General features: G+C 38.7%; 1 protein-coding gene across 1 annotated transcript in view; it reads right to left on the bottom strand.

The window, feature by feature from the left end:
* Positions 1-2,979: 2,979 nt before the first annotated feature.
* Positions 2,980-16,731, bottom strand: part of sacs2 (sacsin molecular chaperone 2) — a 103,997-nt gene continuing 90,245 nt past the window's right edge. Inside the window, exon 9 of the mRNA XM_067974229.1 lies at positions 2,980-14,789. Within this exon, the coding sequence (XP_067830330.1) occupies positions 3,766-14,789 (11,024 nt within the window). The 3' untranslated portion in view covers positions 2,980-3,765. The remainder of the gene's footprint in view (positions 14,790-16,731) is intronic.

The raw sequence follows: 16,731 nt of genomic DNA, 5'->3' as shown, positions 1-16,731 counted from the left end.
CGGGCCTCTGGATTACTAGTCCAGTGACATAACCACTATGCTACCGTACCCGGTAGCAAAATTAGTTGCTTCCGCTGAATCAATTAAATCTCAAAAATAACTACTGAGCTGTGCTTTTAAATGATATTTTCTCTCTTTGTGCACTATCTACCTGTGCTGGACTCAATCCAGATGTGAAAAGACTGTAAGATCGTGACACCTAGTCCTTAAAGCTAACTTAGCCACTGTCCTCTCAGACTCACCAGCATCGTGCTTCACTGCATATAGCAACACTTTGAAAAATCTAGCTACACATAAGGATACATTTTGTGAGGCTCGGCTCTCACTGCGGAGCCTTGCTAGATGGCTGTACAGATAGGTCAGTTAACACTACAAGATCGATTCTGCCACCTGTGTTCCCATCTTGTAAAGGTCCACACTGGGAGCAGAGCCTCACATAAATTATTCTATGTTATTAATGTGAGGACAATAGATGACGAGGAGAGAAATACAAGGAAGTAATTGAGTTGTGTGGTTCTGATATCATTACAAACAAAAGGGCTAAACTTGTGCAGATGTATTTCCCAAGCCCTTTGATTCAGTTGCTTCAACTACTGGGGAATTAGGTGTGTTTAGACATGGGGTACTATAGGTAAGAGTGGGGATGGGCCAGAGGCTGCAAACCATAGTAATATATAACATGACTTGTTACTGCCTTGAAGCACTGTGGGATTGTCATTGTGTGCTAGGATGGTGACATTGTGTACCTGTACAATGATTTGGTTGAATGTATTGGGGGTACAATGCTTAAGATGGCCGATGGCACTAAGGTGCATGTGTTGTGAGGCTGTAGGGAAAATGAACAGGATGTTAGGGTCTATAGCTAGGACAGGTAGATTTAAAAGTAGAAATACAACACTTACCCTATATTAGGCCTTGGTACAACTGCATCTAGAGTACAGTTTTGATTCTTTATCGACTTTGAGGGGATATGATTGAGGTTCTTAACATGATGACGGCAATAGACTCTGTTCAGGTGGACAGGTTATTTAAGCTAGATAGGGAGAGGTGGACTAGAAAGTATCAGTACAAAATAAAAAAACATAGGTTAGATGACAGGAAGCACTTCTTTTCAGGAAATTAGTGACTTCTGCAATACATTGCTTGAACATGCAGTGAGTGCAGATTCACCACAGGCCTTCAAAGGGGAGCTGGGCCAGTTCCTGCGAATAGAAGACATCTGGACTTATAGAAAGTAAGTGGGGCTAGCTATGACTAGTGATATCAGTTGCTGCAGTTTCCTGAATTTTGCTTGGGGGTCGGAGAGAATTTCCCAGTGTTTTTTTTTCCTAAATTGGCCTAAGATTTGTTTCTGATTTGTTGCCTCTCTTGCAAAATTGTGTGACTGAGTGGGTAGGTTGATGGTGCATGCAGACAGTACCATCTCTGGGGAGAGCGATATCTGGATGGACCACTTGGTCTTTTGCTGTTGTTTTTTGTTTGTTCATATGTAGTAAGTTAGTAAATAGCAATTCCCAACTTTAAGAGTTTAATGTGATGAGGGTTTGAGACTCCTGTTCATACAGAGATCGATCCTGACTTTTTGTGTGGCTGCCACAATATAGAACAAGCTGCCTACATGTACAGGAAATCTATCTTGGATCAGTTGTAATAGATGTGTGCAAATCTCTTTTTTATTTAGTACCTAATAACCGAGGGCAGCCTAGGTATCATCAAAAACTATCATGAAACTGGGAAATATGGTGAGTTACATCCTCAGACTTGGGGAGGTGATGGTTTTGAAAAGGATCTGTTCCCAAGACTCCACAATCCATCATTAGTGGAGATCCAGTTCCGGCTCTGGTTCAGTTTTGTACTAACTGGACAGCATGATGTAATGTTCATAAGAGAAGGGCAATTGTTGATGTAACATACTTTAATGTAATATATGAAGTCCTATGCACATTTCTAAGTACATGTTCAACCTTTTAAATTCTTACACCAAATCTTTTACTGTAGTTTTAAATCTTAGTATTTGCTTTAAACATATTAGCTTAGAAATTACTGCTGTGATGATCACAACTGAATACTTAACAGGCTCATATCACATTCCTCTGTCTAGCTTAGCAGAGGCACGATCCCAATTGAAAAAGGGGTTGATATCTGCATTAAATAGTGGACAGAGGAATGTATCTCAAACATGGTAAACATACATTGCCAACAGTGATGTTTTGGCTATACTGTGTTGCATAAATGTGAAAAGTAATGAAGATAATAAATTAGGTTTTATGAATGCTATATAAAATCATTTATTAATGGGCAAATAAATAGGGGTTAAATCCAGTTTCGGATCTCTCCCAATTGGTATTCAGACTGGAATAAATGTCGATCTGTGGGACTTCCTATGGAAAAGCCAAGGAATTTGTTATCACAGATTTTCATAGCCTCTGCGATACTCAGGTAGTTTAAAAATGTGCAGGATTTGTGAATTCATGCTGCGTCAAATCACTTGCTCTATTTATGGAGTGGCTGATGTCATTGGAATGACTCCCTGCCAGGAGAGATCCACAGCAGCAGGTCTCACTGTACAAATACTGGACCTACAATATAATTTCACAATACTCAGATAGAGAAATTTGTTTTACCAAAGTTCTCCCTCTTTAAGGCACTGGCTCCTGGCTCCTTTTGGGTACAGCCCTCCATTACCTTGCCCGATTAGCCATTTTTCATTTGAGTCCAGACCGTGAACATTGGTAAATGGTTTAACTGTGGGAGCATCACCACAAACCTGATTTTGTCTTGACTCATCATCACATCAATCATTGAACAGCAGTCTGGGTTGGCTGGTTTTGCCCTCCCTAGCTCAGGACTACTGACGCCAATTGTGCCCCTAATGGCTGAGCTCAGCTAACACCGCACAGATTGTGGCTAGAGAGATTTATTTTATATTGAATGCAGTACACCTTTAAGAGTTTAACAAAGGTCACCACAACACTTGAATCAAATGCTGTTAAATACTGTATTTTATATTAAAACCGACAGTGAAAATAGAGACAGATGTGCCCGAGTATCTAATTAAACAATATAGTTTCTGTAAAGTGAGTAACATATTTGCCCCTACAATGCATTCACTTGTCCAAATTTCAGAGAAATATTAGCAGTTTTCCATTGTATAATTTCTGGCATGCTACACTTTTAACTGCTATGGAAAACTCAACATTTAGATTGATGTGGGAGCATTGCTTTAATGTACTTTAATTTGAAAGTGTGGCAATAATAGAACTGTGTTATATTATCCACAGCACAATTATACAATTTGAGCCACACAACTTAAAATGTTTTGTTCAGATAAAAGAAAGTATTCATGGAAGTTATTGATTTATTTTGTAAACAGGAATTTACAAATAAAATGTGATAAATGCAGGTAGAAAATGGTTTTAAATTGTTTATATTCACTGAACAGAAACGTTTATTTAACAGGTACGTACAAAAGAGAAACTGACTTAAGTTAATTACAGTGAAATCATTAACCATTTGTCAGTATTTCTATTCCAGTAAATTGTTTGAATGGCAGGCACCTCTGTCAAAAAACTTGTGTGTACGATGTTAAAGTACAGGTCATAGGATATCAGTATTTGTAAGTAACAGATTTGATGTACTTAACCACATTAAAAGAAGTTTGGTGTATCCTGCAATTTCTGTGCTCAAACAAAGTTTCTAGGCTGAAGTCAGGTATTGATTTTTAATTACACAAACAGTATTGATCATTAAACAGAATGATTTTCCCTATGAGTTACTCATGATGTATTCTTCAATATTGTCCAACACTGTTTGTGCTAAAGTCAGAACCTCTTGTTCGTGTCCTGTGGTGAAATGGTCGTTTGGGACATGGGGCTGTGAATGGTAGCTGGGGTACTGGGTTTTCTTGCTGTCTACCCCATGCTCTTTCAGTTTGCTCACCATGCTCTCCAGGTTTGACAGTTTTGTGCTGTATCTTGATACTTGGCTAGCAAGGAAAGTAATGCTATAGTCACTAACACATTTTCCACTTTTCATGTACTCTGCAGCAATTAAAGCTTTTTCCACAGCTTGATGGATTTTAAAATAAAGCCATTCGGTGGCAGTGCACCCTAGACCAGTGCACCCCAGGTCATTGGACGCTGCTTTAAGATCACATTTTGCTTGTCTAAACCATCTTTGAGCCTCTTCCGGATTGGACTGATTTTTCTTCGGGAACGACCAGAAATCATTGGCAGACTGACTTTTTTTCTGCTGTGATTGGCTCTGCTTATGCCTTGATGCCTCACTATTCCATTGGTTAAAAAATGAGGAAAAATGTTCCTCATTACTAGAAAAGGAGCTTTTGTAATTTGATGAGCTGCTCCCGTTCTCAGCTTGGATTATGTCTAGCTGCTTTACTTTTTCTTGAATAAAATGACACAGCTTCGTTGTCACTTCAATGTTGTTTGGATTTTTGTCCGGATGCCACTTCAGGTACAGGCGACGAATTGCCTTCTGCCTCTCATCCTTCGGGAGATTTCTTATTTCTTTCAGGTATTCATGAATTTCTTTCTTAATGTTGTCAAAAGATTCATATTTCTGGCTGGATGTTTGTTCTTTGCCCTTTGGTATATCCAATACAACAAGATTCTGGCACACTTCCTCAGGTACTTTTTGTTGAGTGAATTTATAGAGATCAAGGTTGTTAACCACAATGAACAAGTCTGGACCTATCTTTATTTTATATTTTTGCATCCTGATATCTTTGATAAACATATCTGTGCTTAATCGCTCAATAAAAATGGCATACACATAGTCACTGGAAGAGGGGCCTTTATAACCCACATATTCACCAACTCTGAAATTATGCATAATATCCATTTCCAGTGTGTGAATCAGTTCTTCAGGAATAGGTTCTCCAGCATCAGGCAGGTCCAGGGAAGACTGGATTTTTAAGTTACTAGTGTGGATGCCTTTATCTTCCAACACTTTGTAGATGTCTTGTGGATTTTCACAGCTGAGCATCAACACCAGGATTAATAGCGAATCTTTGTTTAAGGCATTCTTCAAGAGTAAATTAATCTCTGTCGCCAAAGAATGTATTATGACAGTTCTCATGCTGAATGGTACATTATTTCTGTGCTCCAGGTAAACCACACCACTACCTAGGTTGCTCATCTTGGTGTAGACTTGTTTTTCTATGCTGGTATTACTCAGCTGTTTTAACCCCAAGCAAAGGATTGTTTCCAGCTTCTCACAGCAAATAATTTGCATTTTGGAAAAAACATTTTCACAACCATGCACAATGTCACTCACAGACAACTCTCCACTGCACTGACCCTTTAACAAGCTCACTAACCCATCTCTAAAACTAGAGGACACAAGAAGCTTGTGGAAATCATCTCTGAATGTGCAATTATCTCCAAATGGACATAACCGTAGAACTGATTCATTGAGAATTTCCTCTGTTAATTGTGAAAGCATCTTGGGGCGAATTTCTTCAGGTAGAAACTGTAAAAGACTTATCTGCTTGTAAGGATCAGAACTTAGGTGGCATTCGCCCAGATCTACAAGAAAATTAAACATTCCTTTTAAAACATTGGCATCTCTTCTAGAACCTGTAGTAATCCTGTCGTTAAAACATAATGTGTCTGATACATACAGAATGCCATCATTTGCTGGGAGATACAATGGCTTTAGGTTTTCAAGTTCTCGTTCCTCTACCTTTGATTCCAGAAGCGTAAACAGGTGATATAGGGTTCGTTTCACAGTTGTCATTTGGTTTGGATTTAAACTATTCATTTTGCTGGAATCTTCATAAAGAGACCTAAGTATCTGGACGAGGTGGGAGGCTGAAGGCTCCAGAGCAACATCCAATTTCTGGAAAAACTCACGGTATGGAGCTAGCAGTGGGGGCAGCCGATATAAATAAGGACGAAACTCATGGTAATTTTGTAAAGAGAACACCACCTGGTTGATTTTTACTAGCTTAGTGTCCTCTTCTACAAGAACAATTGGAAGATCTGTCAGGGACTGGACATCAAATGAATGCGTTTGAAGAAAACCGTATGCAGTCTGAAGCACTTTTGATCTTGTTTTTAAGGCACTGTGATTTTTGCAGGAAGCTAAGCAAATTTTCCTAAGGTTTGCTATGACTACAGCTTCTGGAGGAATACAAATAGCACCGGCAGCTTTCAATCTACTTATATTATTTCTTGATTGGCTACATTTAGATGGCAGTATAGGCATGGAGGTCCAAACCAGTTCTTCGTCTTCATCCCGTTGCTTCACCAATGAATCCTTCAAAGCAACAAAATCCCTCCCTTCTGCATAAGGAGAATGCAAGCTACGTAAACTCTCCCGAACTTTTTGTGGATACACAAATTTAATATTTGCCACATTTTCATAAAAACTCTTCTGAAGGTTTTCCTCATCTACATTACACAAATATGTGACTAAAGCATCACTTTTTTCAATTAGTACTTTCAAAGGAGTATTCAATTTCACTTCTTCCGAAACTTGTGATGCAAAAGCAATAAAATCATCTGGAGATACGGAGCATTTAATTCCCAGATCCTTCAGTAATTTGTTCAAATTGGAATCATCAAGGGAGCATCCCACATCTTTAAAAAAGTTCTCAGGAACAAATCTTTCTGTAGGAATCAAAATTTTAAATAAGCGTTCACTGTTTTCATAGAAATAAGAAACCTTTTGAAATATTCCATTCTTATCTTCGATCAGTCTTACATTTGCAAGACTAAACACAATTTGTTCTTTCTTCGCTTCATAGGCTGTGTTGTAATAACAGATTATATTATACATCAGGCGTGTGACATCCAGTTTTTGATCATTAAATATTTGTTCAATGTTAGGTAGGATGTAATCCATTAAGAACTGCATATCATCAATAACTTGAATCTCCAAATCTTCTGACACCTCAGTGTTTATCCTTGTTTTTTTCAAAAACATACACGAGCTGTCCAATTTATACAAATGTGGAAATGTGTCGCTGAATTGAGTAGTTAGAATGTAAATCAAATTGTACATTTCAATACTTTCAAAGTGATCTTCCATTGTTTCAAAAAGTGGGAGGGATTTCAGCTGTTCCTGATACTTATCTTTATCATCACTTGTTTCCAATCCAGAATTAAGGAATCTCAAAATGGTTTCAATTTCCCACTCATTTAAATTATTCCATCTTAATTTTGTCAGACGCAGATGTTCTAGAATGGAAGTTTTGTCATCAGTCTTTAGTGAATGAGGTCTAATGCAATTAAACATTACCTTCAAGGAAAAATAATCTGCAGCAATTTTAGCAAACCCAAGCTTTAGCAGAATTTGTGCTACACTAGTTTGGGTCATTTCACAGATAACACTACTTAATGATCCCAGAGGTGCAAGCAGGCGCTGGTCATTATAACTTGGACATAATACAGGTAAGATTGCAAGGTCTGAGAATAATAACTTGAGCTTATCAAATATGTTCTCCTTATCATCATCACTGCACCTCATCTGGCTCTCAAAATACTTCCACAATTTCTTCAGCCATTCTATGACCTGTTCATTTTCAGTCCAGTTCAGCCATAGGTGTGGGTCAGTGGAGTTAATCTGAAATCTATAACCAAGTTTGATTCGGATGAATTGCTCAGCCCTTGAAACTGTGAAGTCTTCTAAAAAACCAGCTGCCATCAAGAGATCTTTATATTTCTTATTGATATCATAGTTCGCAAAGCACGCCTGGGACTCTGGAAATAAATCATGAAATTTGGAAATATATTTTGGAGAGGCACGTTGAAATTTTCCCAACATATTATCTTGTGTGACCAATAGAGGTAAATGACTTATACCATTATAATTTCCTTCCTTGACATCGGAGACACAGTAGTCCAGAAGTGTTATGCATCTGGTCCCATCTTTAATCAGGGATTCACTGAGTAGTAAAGGACAGTTACTCTTTGTTAGATCTGAGTTGTTCAGTGGATGGATCTGAAGAAACTTTCTAACTGTACCTGGGTTTAAAACAAAGACATCCATACAAGCTCTTTCTAAACTTTTCAAAACTTTGGTCATGTAGTCAGACTGTAGGACTAAATTCATACCAATGTCTTCTAAAATTTCAATTAGTTTTCCGGTTATGTGAACAGTTACAAAGTGAGGAACTTCATCTCTCTTTTCTTTAGTCAAACTGGACCAAGTAATATTAATGATCTTCTTCTCATTATGAAATTGATTACTTTCATGTCTGACTATAGGGATCAGACAAAGACTCCTCTGATATATGCTTCGGTAAACTTGATTTATCATTAATTGCCATTCCTGAGGAACTTCTTCAGAAACATGAGGGAAGAACCATAGATAACAGGGTTCAACACTGTTTCTGCATAATTCCATACTGTTACATTTTAGAGGACCAGCTCTGCTGCCAGATAAACTTATCCGAATGTAATCAAGTAAATCTGCATATAAAGGTGCAATCAGGTGTAATTTTAAAAAGTTGTTCCATTTCATCTTTCCGCTTTGTCCATCCTGTTTCCAAAGGTCTCGCCTGGCAAAGTCAACAGCAAAGTTTCCATTGATGTGCACAGGGAGACCAGTTTCTATGGGCAAAGGCAGGAAGCAAAAGGCTTTACCTTGAAAACTGTTGCAGTTAATACAAGCAGCAACAGAACTCCGGGGCAAAAGTGTTTGACCCAAGTTAGAACAAAAGTTCTGCACTGACTCAGTTACTTCTGCATCAGCAACACCAACCTTATTTGCCAAAATCCATTTGGTTGGATGTTTGATAGAAGATCGAATCTCCATTTCATATATAACTTCATAGGATTCCATTTTGGATACCACAGTTGTGGAACTTGAACACTTTCGGATATAATGCTTCAGATGTTCCTGTTCCCTGGTGCTTTCATTAGACATTTTTACTTCTGCAGTAAATATTTCCTGCAGTTCATTTGTTTTTTTGTCCATTTTATGAAAACTAATTTTCTTAATATTGTTCAAAAACAAAAGGAGACTATCAGAATCTTCTTTCAACACCTCGAGCAATTCTAGAATTACGTCCTTTGTGACTGCCTGCTTTGAGATATCTGATTTTTCTGCCATTTCTGCTGTTCTCAATGGCAACCGGAACATGGTACCCAGCTCAAGATTGAAGAAGGATGGGAGAAAGGTAGTATAAACATCCTCAAATGTGTTTTTAAACTTCTGGTTGACTATAAACATACCACCTGGGGAATGTGGCTTTGCTGTGGCAAGCACAGCCAAATGAGGGTCAAAGATACACAACATACTGTCACCTGACATAAAAGAGGGACAGTCTGTCAGGTGATACACTGAATTGAAACCAAGTCCATATTTTCCAGTTTTCTCTGGACTGTTGCGCTTTCCCCCTTCTCCAAGTTGTTGTATACCTTCAATGTCTTTGTCTGTGAACTTCTTGTTATTGTAAACGCATAGTGCAGGTCCTTGAAGTGTATTCCATTCCTCGCCAAAGGTCTTTGTGTTGCCATGTTTTCTGGGATCCCAAATAAAATGGATTTCTGAGGCTTCGGCATCATCGGCATTCTGAATCAATTCCTTTAGTATATCTTTCTTGGATGGATAAGCTTTGATGATATTTTTTAAACGCACTGTCAGTTTTTCCTGCTGGCCAAATTCCTGTGCCCATATGGACAAATCTTTGACTTGTAGATTTTTCATGGCCCTGTGCTTTGTTGTTTGAACATGAAAGCGGATTGCTGTTTCTCTAGCTATCTGATTATGGCAGAGATTTACATCATCTCCTACAACAAGCCATGGTGTATCATTGTATTGTAATGATTGAGCAGAGTGAAGGACACAGCATTGATCGGGTAGGAGAACACTCTGCAATTCATAAGAATTGATGTCTTCTTGTTCTGATGCCTCAATGAATCCAGTAGTTACAATTCTAAGGCACACAGCAAGGTCACTATCGGACAGTCTTGATCCATGGTATTTTTCTGACATTCTTTTGAGAACGGAGGCATAATCTTGCAGTCTAAAATATTCCTTAATCTCTAGGCACTTCCACAGTTCCTCACATTCTACATATTCTTTGGGAAGTTCATAAAGGTATGGAGCAGCATCAAATGAAACTTTACGAGCAACCAGTTTGACAGGCACAAACTCTCCATGAACTAAAACAAAGGGGAATTCTTGAGCAGCGTTGTAGATTTCCTTTTTTGATTCTGGATCTCCCTTTAACTGTTTGGTCAAGTAGATGTAACATTCTTTAGTTATTCTTTTCAGATCACTAGTTGCTAGATTATTACACTTGTATGTGTGTTTCAGTTGTTCCAACACTGTTTCAATGGGTGGTTGTCTGTTCAAACCTAGAAGGTAAATTGCTTCTGTAGACAGCTTGGTCCCTTTTAACAGCTCTTTGTCTAAAACCATTTCTGTCATATTCACTAGTGCTTGCCACCTGCAACTGTACAACTCTTTTGCCTTCATCAAAATCACAGTATCTACAGGACCTTTTTTTTCCTGACTATGTGGAAGAAGAGCAGGAAGGAATGGGATACTCTGTAAATTTTGCTGGTCATCATTGTTGAGTTGATTTTGGTCTTTGAGCAAATCCAAGATATGACGAACTCTTTGATATGCTTTGTTCCTGTCAAGGCCCCATATTTGTTTAACTGTCTCTGCTCTTTCAATTAACTCAGGGAAAGCTATTCTGTCTTTTACCATCCCCAGCATTTCTATCCTTAACAATCTCTCAGGGTGGAGAAAATCCTCAGAAGTCCCTACGGGGAACCGTCCATCTTCTTCATCATAAAGACAAGCTATCTTGCCTTCTGGATGTACAAGATTTTTGATATACTGGAGCTCTTCCTTCCCACTAGCTGGAATGCATGGTTTCATCCTCAACATTTCATCAATAGATGAATCCCTCATATCAATTGCATAAATAATAAAATCATTCCTAGTCTTGGGACTTATAACATATAAGTTCTGAAATACAATTTCATTGTAAAACAATTCCCAATTATATGTGTTTTGCTCAATGAAATGCCCACATTCACTGGCAATGAACCCTTGCTTAACCCACTCTGGTAAGTGAACTGAAATAAAGGGCTTTGAAAGATATTTGGAAAATTCTGTAACAGCAGACACTCCAACTTTTTTGTTTTTAAGAATTGATGAATCCAAAAAACGAGCTTGGTTTATGGGGCACCAGTCTTTTCCATTGCTGAATGCTTTGACTGTAACACCATTGATTCCATGTGCAACTGCTTTGTAGAAATTTTCCACAATAACTCTAAACTGGTTATCTACTTTTTTCACATTAGGCCAAAACGTGTAGTAGTCATAATTTTCAAATTCTCCCTTCTGTGACATTTGCTGCATGAGTGAAATAGATGTGATGTAAGCTGCAGAAACTGCATCTTCCAAAAGGGCTTGATTCCAATCTCCCTTTGGCCCAGAGCTCCAAAGATTCTTCCTATTTGAGGTGACAGCAAAAGATCCGTTAATATGAACGGGAAGACCACATTGAAGAGAAAGAGGCAGAAAACAAAACACTTGTCCCACATGAGCTTCCATGTTTGGCATCCAATGTCCAGTTTCTTTCTTCTTTTTGAGTGGTATGGCCACACTTCCAAGAGGAGGTGCAAAATAAGCATTTGTTGTTTTACTGCAAGCAATTTGCAAGGCTTTTGCCATACCAAAACATGAATGAACCAACCAATATTTTATATGATTGGGATTATCTATGGTTTCTTCTGTGAACTGTATGATAGTTGAGATGCTCAAACTTCTGATTTTTCTAGAGAATTTATTTGTGCTTTCCAATATGTTCACAGCATTTTCTTGCATTTTTTTAATTGGGAAATTATCTGCCATCTCAATTATATTCAGTATTTGTCTTTCCATTTTGAATACAGAGATTATCTGGTTTTCATGAGCTGAATGCTCACTGATAAATTTCAGTGAAACTTTTTTCACATTCTTTAGGAATATGACAAGATCTTTTGAAGTTTGCCTGAAACTATCCACCAAAGACATGATGTGTTTCTGGTTATAATACTTATTGGAAATCCCTGATATTGTAGCCTCCTCTGGTGTCCTGAAGGGTAACTTAATGAGGGTCCCTTCATAATAGAAATTTTCACCAGTGGCAATTTTAAAATTACATCCAAATATTCCATTGTAAGGGTTAAACTGTCCAGGGAATCTTTGAATTAACCGTCTATGCTCATAAAGATTAAGCTTTATTCCAGGGTTGGTTACCGAATGGATATGTTTCTTAAGATGAGTAACATTCGGATCAAAAATAAGTAAGTATTTTCCACTGAGGATGGATGGGACATCAGTTATGTGATAAACAGAATTAAACCCAAGTCCAAATTTACCAATCTTATCAATTTGGTTTTCCTTGGAACCTGTCCCGATTCTTGTTATATTGTGAAAATCTTCATCAGTGAAACACTCATTGTTGTATGACCAAAGTGCCGGTCCATGGCATGAGGCCATGCCAGGATCAATAAGACTTTCAGGTGGATCTTTGTTTTGTCTCATGTCCACTAGGAAACTACAAACTGTTGAACCAGCATCTTCAGCATTTTGAAGCAGCTCTTTGAAGAGATCATGTTCTTGATCATATTCTTTCAGAATGTTCTTAATTCTCAGTATAAGGGGTTCAGCTTGTCCATACTGCTCAATTCCAATTAATTCAGGATGCAGAACTTTGCTGCTTAAGGCAGGCACATTCAGCCACTCGATTATTGCAAGGCTTATTTCTTTATGAACAACATGAAAGTTTTCTTCATTTTTGTTAATATCCTCCAGTGTTCCCTTATCTAAATCACACGAAACAGCCTTGGAACGTGGTTTCAAGCAGAATCCACCTTGGGTGCCTTTCCATACAGGGACTGGAAGGTCATCATTAGATGAAAGATTATTTCTACGCATCCAATCAAGTATGGAAATGATGGTCTTCAATTCACTTGGGCTACCATAACCAGAATTCAATTTAACTGTATTATCTTTTATGTGATAAAGTATTTGAATAATTTCACCATTGCTGTAACCTGTTTTGACTCCACACTCAGTCAGTAATTCTCTGTACTGGGATATTTCCTGTGGGACTCTCTTTACGTAACAGCTGAGATCTAAATCGTCAGGGTAGAAGAAAACAATATTCTGAGGATGTGAAAACCCAGCCCCATTCCATACCCACGGCAGCTCTACGACCAGTAAGAGAGCCTTAAACTGACCGAGATTCTTCTGCATATACTCATAGATATTTTGCAAATCAGTCAGGAAGTTGTAGCGTGAGTTACTATTGGTACACACCTGGTCAATTCTGAATAAAAAATTTTCAACCACCTTCTCAGCTGGTGGTAAGTTCAGCAGTCCCAAGATTTTGCTTGCTTTCTCAGTAAACTTGTCAGTAAGTGGCATCACTAGCCCAATAATGTTGGCATACCTTGAATCTCTTACATTTTCAGGTTTATTAAAATCAATATTTATTTTTTTGTGTTCTGTCGACGCTTTCGGGAGACTGTTACAGGGCACCCACTGTAAAGAACATAACTCTTCCACGGTTTGGCAAGTACAATTGGCCAAAACGGAGGTTTGGTTGCACACTTTAATTAAAGCTTCTGCTTTATTACAAACATTGCCAATATCACCATCTTGGCTTTGTTGTCTGTCTATCAACCGTGCCACCTTTAAAAGGTCATCAGATGAAATACTGTCTTCTTTTGATTTTAGCCCCAGCTTTTGCAATGTCTGCAAAATTTTCTCATCCTTACAATAAAGTGGAGGAGGGAAGAAGTGCTGATACTCTGACTGAAAGAGATGCTGAAAGGCCACGTTGTTTGGATCAAATAAGGTAGAAGCCTGCACAACTCTGTCCTTTGATGTCAAGAACCGAAGTGTTTTGCACTTGTTGAATAATTCTGGTTTCTGTTTAAAAAGTATCTCACTATTTTTTAGAATCCAGAGCATCACCTTTTCGATTTGTTCAGCCTCATACTTTTGGGTCTCTACTCCCTTCAACATAAGCAATGCAACATCCGCTGCTGTCAGTAATTTGCCCTTCATCAACAGGAGTTTCCTATCCTTCTCGTCAACACACTTAAGTACAATTTCTGGTAGAGGCATGTCATCTGGGATCTCAGGGTAAACGTCATTACTCAGGGCTCCGTGTGTACCTGCTGCAATAAGCCCTTTACTTGTAGGCTTAAGTGAAGTCATTTGTTGATAGATCGGTAACTTGAATAACATGTATATCTCATCAGTATCAAATATTGATGATTCAGCAAGAAAACTTCTCAATGACCTTCTATCTTCAGTTGACATATAACTTATCTCTTTTACTACTTGATCGCAACCGAGATTCAAAAACACTTTTAAAACATTATTTGGGTTTGGTAAAAACACATACTCAGCTAATTGCTGATGCTTTAGAAATTCATCACTGCTTTGAACTATACTACCTCCAGCTCTTGTAATTATACTAGCGATTGTATCTGGTAACATGGAACCATTTTGCATTTGAAATATGGTTGTTATATTCTTGGACAAATGTGCTAGCTGGAGGCTCTTCATGCACTCCTTTAGAGGGCTGAGTGGTATGAGTGGCAACCCTTCAAATTTATCTAGAGTTTTACAATTATTATTCAGAAAATCCCAAAATTCTGCGAGCCACTGAACTGGAGGGTGCTGGGTATTTGTGATATCCCATGTCACATGACCAAGCTTTTTAATCCAATTATCTGGTAGAGCTTTTCTAATGTGCTGTTTCACAGCATCTACATCCAAGCAGATGACATTTGCAAATATATCTGGAAGAAGAACAGAACAGAAAGAATTCTCATTGCAATTTTTCCAACATCATTAATTAAAACTTAACGCTATCAGTATTTCTACTGCAAGGCAACCACAACTAAGGATTTTGTAAGCGATCAAAATTATTTAGTTAGGGTTATTTAGACAGTAAGCAGTCAAATCTATCTATATTAGAAATATTATATTATTTTCAGTAGCATTGTATGACTCTAGTATTTGTAGCAAGCTTCTAAAGTTGCCAGTTGATCATGCTAACCAAGAGACATAATGGATCAATTAGATCACTAGAAAAAAGTGTCAACTGTCTTTCGGCCACCATGATAGTTCACTATTTCTCTCTCCCATCCTCACATTCTCTCTCCATCCTGGGCATTGTACCCAACATGCCCAGACACTGCTTCTTAGTAGGTCCCATTTTACCCCCCTCTCCAACCTGGTAACCCATCACCTTGAGCATTTTACCCACTCTTCCAAGTCTGCTCTGTTGTGGGGATTCCCCAAGTGCTACAGCTCTCCTCCACTCCCTCCCAGCCTCTTCTCATAGCTGTATTGTTCCAACCCCTGCTCTTTCCTGCCTCCCAGGCCCACTGAGTGTCCCAGTCCCCCTTCTCTGCTCCTGATTGTTATCCAACAACTTGCCAAGGTTCTCAGTCCTGATTCGATCCAGCAACTTCTGTTGGAAATGTATGTGTCCTGAGGAAAGTGGCTGGATTAACTCGGTATAGCTTTCTCCCCACAGCTGAACAACTGAACAACCAATCAACACACATAAAGTATGACTACTTGAACAAGATACCAGAGGACCATACCCAGCAAGCATCCCAATCTTTAGTTGAGGGATAAAGACAGATAATCAGAAGGAACACTTGAGGAAGAAAAATATTCAATGGGGAGATTATGGCATAACATCATGACTGTATATCAAATGTTTCAGTTCAATGTATATGGTAATTACTCTCAATAAAATTGTATCAGTTTGGCTCACCAATATATGGATAATGTTTGTACAATTTTGTAAAGATTCAACATTTAATAGTGTAGAAATGTAAGAAAATAGGAATGTACAGGATTAGAAAAGACCATTTTGGTCCACTGGGCCACCCCCAAGTTTAAAAACAGAATGCAATTCCCTATTGATATCCCTCAATTGATTTTTTTTTAACCAAATGCCTGTCCAACTCCCTCATAAAATTACTGATGTAATTAGCCTTGATCACCTCCTTGGGCAGTGCACTGCAATCATTCTCCACCCTCTATTCAATCTGTTAAAACCATCAGATCAAGAATGTGTAAAAAGGATAATGCTGAAATTCTCCCTGACTGAGGGACAGACTTCACCTTCTTTGTAGCCTCAGGAATCAATTCAAGAATGGGAAATATATCCCTAGAGCTGTTGGAAAGGAGGCGTCAATGAATGTTAGATTTTGCAAAGGCACCTGATTAGAATTTCCTCCATTCATTAGACATCCCAATTTCTAAAATGCATCTAGTATTTCAGAAGGGAAAATCATGCTTGACCAACCTTACTGAATTATTTGAAGGAGTAACAGAAAGAGTAGACAAGGGTAATGTAGTAGATGTAATATATTTGGATTTTCAAAAGGCCTTCGACCTTATTGTAGACCTTGAGATACTGTGTGGTAGACCTGGAGGAGCTCAAGCAACAGCTGGCATCACTACAGTGCATCTGTGAGGCTGAGAGCTACTTGGCTAGCACGTTTCAGGAGGTGGTCACCCCGCAGCTTAAGAGAGCGCAGGCAGAGAGGGAATGGGTGACCGCCAGTCAGACAAGGAGGACCAGGCAGGTAGTGCAGGAGGCCCTGAGTGCATCTCACTCTCTAACCGGTGCTGAGGGAGAGGGTTCCAATGGGGAGTGCAGCCAGACCCAAGTCCACAGCACCATGGGTGGCTCAGCTGTACAGGGGGGTGGGGGGTGGG

This window comes from Heptranchias perlo, chromosome 40 (genome assembly GCF_035084215.1).
Source record: "Heptranchias perlo isolate sHepPer1 chromosome 40, sHepPer1.hap1, whole genome shotgun sequence".
NCBI lineage: Eukaryota > Metazoa > Chordata > Chondrichthyes > Hexanchiformes > Hexanchidae > Heptranchias > Heptranchias perlo.
This window is presented reverse-complemented; position numbering and strand designations above follow the sequence as displayed.